Source organism: Montipora capricornis, chromosome 14 (genome assembly GCF_036669925.1).
Source record: "Montipora capricornis isolate CH-2021 chromosome 14, ASM3666992v2, whole genome shotgun sequence".
NCBI lineage: Eukaryota > Metazoa > Cnidaria > Anthozoa > Scleractinia > Acroporidae > Montipora > Montipora capricornis.
The window spans coordinates 5,305,793-5,308,292 of record NC_090896.1 but is presented as its reverse complement, the minus strand read 5'-3'; the positions used below and the strand labels follow the sequence as shown (position 1 = coordinate 5,308,292).

The 2,500-nt window shown below is 37.9% G+C and overlaps 1 protein-coding gene across 3 annotated transcripts in view; it reads right to left on the bottom strand.

Moving 5' to 3' along the window:
- Nucleotides 1-2,500, bottom strand: part of LOC138032576 (uncharacterized) — a 149,351-nt gene that overhangs the window by 107,776 nt on the left and 39,075 nt on the right. For 2 of the 3 annotated variants that reach the window (XM_068880282.1, XM_068880284.1), the window contains exons 5-6: nucleotides 723-850; nucleotides 172-533 (exon numbers count right to left, since the gene is read on the bottom strand). In XM_068880282.1, coding sequence (XP_068736383.1) covers nucleotides 411-533; nucleotides 723-850 — 251 coding nt within the window. In that variant the 3' untranslated portion in view covers nucleotides 172-410. Of the gene's footprint in view, nucleotides 1-171; nucleotides 534-722; nucleotides 851-2,500 lie in introns of those variants that run through there. The other variant, XM_068880283.1, reaches the window with a different exon arrangement.

Sequence of the window (2,500 nt, the reverse complement as noted above, 5' to 3'; positions counted from 1 at the left end):
AAGCAGAACTCAGCAAGTGCTCATGGTATCCAAAAAAAATTGGGGATAACCATGCTTTTTTCAGAGATAATAATAATAATTATTAAGCTTCAATTTGAAAAAGAATACCACACATTGCTTTGTATTTTACAGCTTTTTCCAAAATGTTGATAAAGTTTCTTTGAAAAATGCCTGGTTATCCCCAATTTTCTTTTTGGATTTCAATAACAACTTAACCAATTAATAAAAAAATAATAGTTTTTGAGCATGCCGTAGCAAATAAAAGAGGCTGACTAAACACTGCCTGTTTGTGTCTGGTGAATGAGTCTCGTTGCGATAAGTGTTGGCTGCCACTATTAAACACTTCTAATTTAATAGACTACCAAAAATGGAAAATGATTGTCTTACCACAACTGCGTACCCCGTGACCCTTATGAAGGATAACAGATTCTGACATTACCTTTGTTTTGAAGTTTATAATTTTTGGACTGTGTTTGGATATTCCAAGTAAGTTTGGACTTGAAGAAGTTTACAAAATATGGGCAGAGTAGGCTCTATACATGTTCAAAAAATAGTAATTTACTTAATAAGCTATTTAATTATTGAATAGAACCTACACTATTAAACAGTGTGAAATAAAATGAACCATGCAAATATAATAAAGCCTATAGGTTAGTGATGGTCTTACCACAACTACTCTGTGACCCTTATAAAGGATGAAGGATAACAGATTCTGACATTACCTTTGTTTTGAAGTTAATTTGGACTGTGTTTGGATATTCCAAGTAACTTTGGACTTGAACAAGTTTGCAAATAAACATGGGCAGAGTAGATGTAGGCTCTATACAGTCATGTCCAAAAACAGGTGAACCTAGCTGGAACAAATGGAACAAAGTTCAAGAAATTGAAAATAATGAATGAAGTGGAACAAACAGTTTGCACAGCTACAGTACATTATGTACATGTAGTTTAATAAAGAAGCTCGGTTTCTACAAAGAACTGTAGCTCATTAAAACACCTTGCACCACCTTTGGTGACCAAAAGCGTACGCTACTTTCGCCACCCCACACATCTTATAATTGTAATAACTGTAATTTACTTAATAAGCTAATTAATTATTGAAAACAACCTTGTATGTAACTTCTTATACACCAATAAATAATGTGAAATAAAATGAAAAGTGCAAATAAATTATTAGCGTTGTCCAGTGTAACAGCACCATTCAGCAGTTCAATAGCTATCGGATCAAGAAACTTCCCTGTTTTAGAGCAGCGCATCGCATGCGTCTGTCCTGTTTGTACCTTCGCTACTAATAGGGGAGACTAAAACGGGTCACTAATGGAGGCCACCAATGGAAGACATTAATTGGGGATAATAATAGGATACACAAATAGGGGACACTAATTGGGGATAATAATAGGGGACATTAATAGGGGACACTAATGGAGGACACTAATAGGGGACATTAATAGGGGATGCTAATAGGGGACACTAATGGAGACCACTAATAGGGGAGACTAATTGGGATACTAATAGGGGACACTAATAGGGGACACTAATAGAGGACACTAATGGAGGCCACTAATTGGGATCACTAATGGGGGACACTAATGGGGACAATAATAGTGGACACTAATTGGGGATACTAATAGGAGACACTAATAGGGGACACTAATAAAGGTCACTAATAGGGGACACTAATTGGGGATACTAATGGGAGACACTAATTGGGGACACTTAAAGGGGACACTAATGGAAGTCACCAATAGTGTCCACTAATAGGGGTCACTCATGGGGATACTAATAGAGGACACTAATAGGGGACACTAACTGGGGAAACTAATAGGGGACACTAATGGAGGCTACTAATTGAGGACACTAATGGAGACCACTAATAGGGGAGACTAATTGGGGAAACTACTTGGGGAAACTAATTGGGGACACTAACGGAGACCAACAATAGGGGAGACTAATGAGGGACAATAATAGTGGACACTAATTGGGGATACTAATAGGAGACACTAATAGGGGACACTAATAAAGGTCACTAATGGGGGACAATAATTGGGGACACTTAAAGAGGACACTAACAGAAGTCACCAATAGGGGACACTAAATAGGGGTCACTAACTGGGGATACTAATAGGGGACACTAATGGAGGCCACTAATTGGGGACACTAATGGAGACCAATAATAGGGAAGACTAATTGGGGATACTAATAGGGGAAACTAATAGGGGACACTAACGGAGACCACTAATAGGAGAGACTAATTGGGGATACTAATAGGGGACACTAATTGGGGACACTAATGGAGGCCACTTATTGGGGTCACTAATGGGAACTTCTCAATTCACTTTTATTAGTTAAGCACCTTATTGTGCACCTTCCTCTCCTTAACTCTATAAAATGCAAATTTGGGCAAGGCACTGATAAGCATCCTACTTATACATTTCTGCCATTAAATTTGACAAAGAGACCCACTAAAGTTTGCAAAACTGGTCTTGATGCTTTCAACACT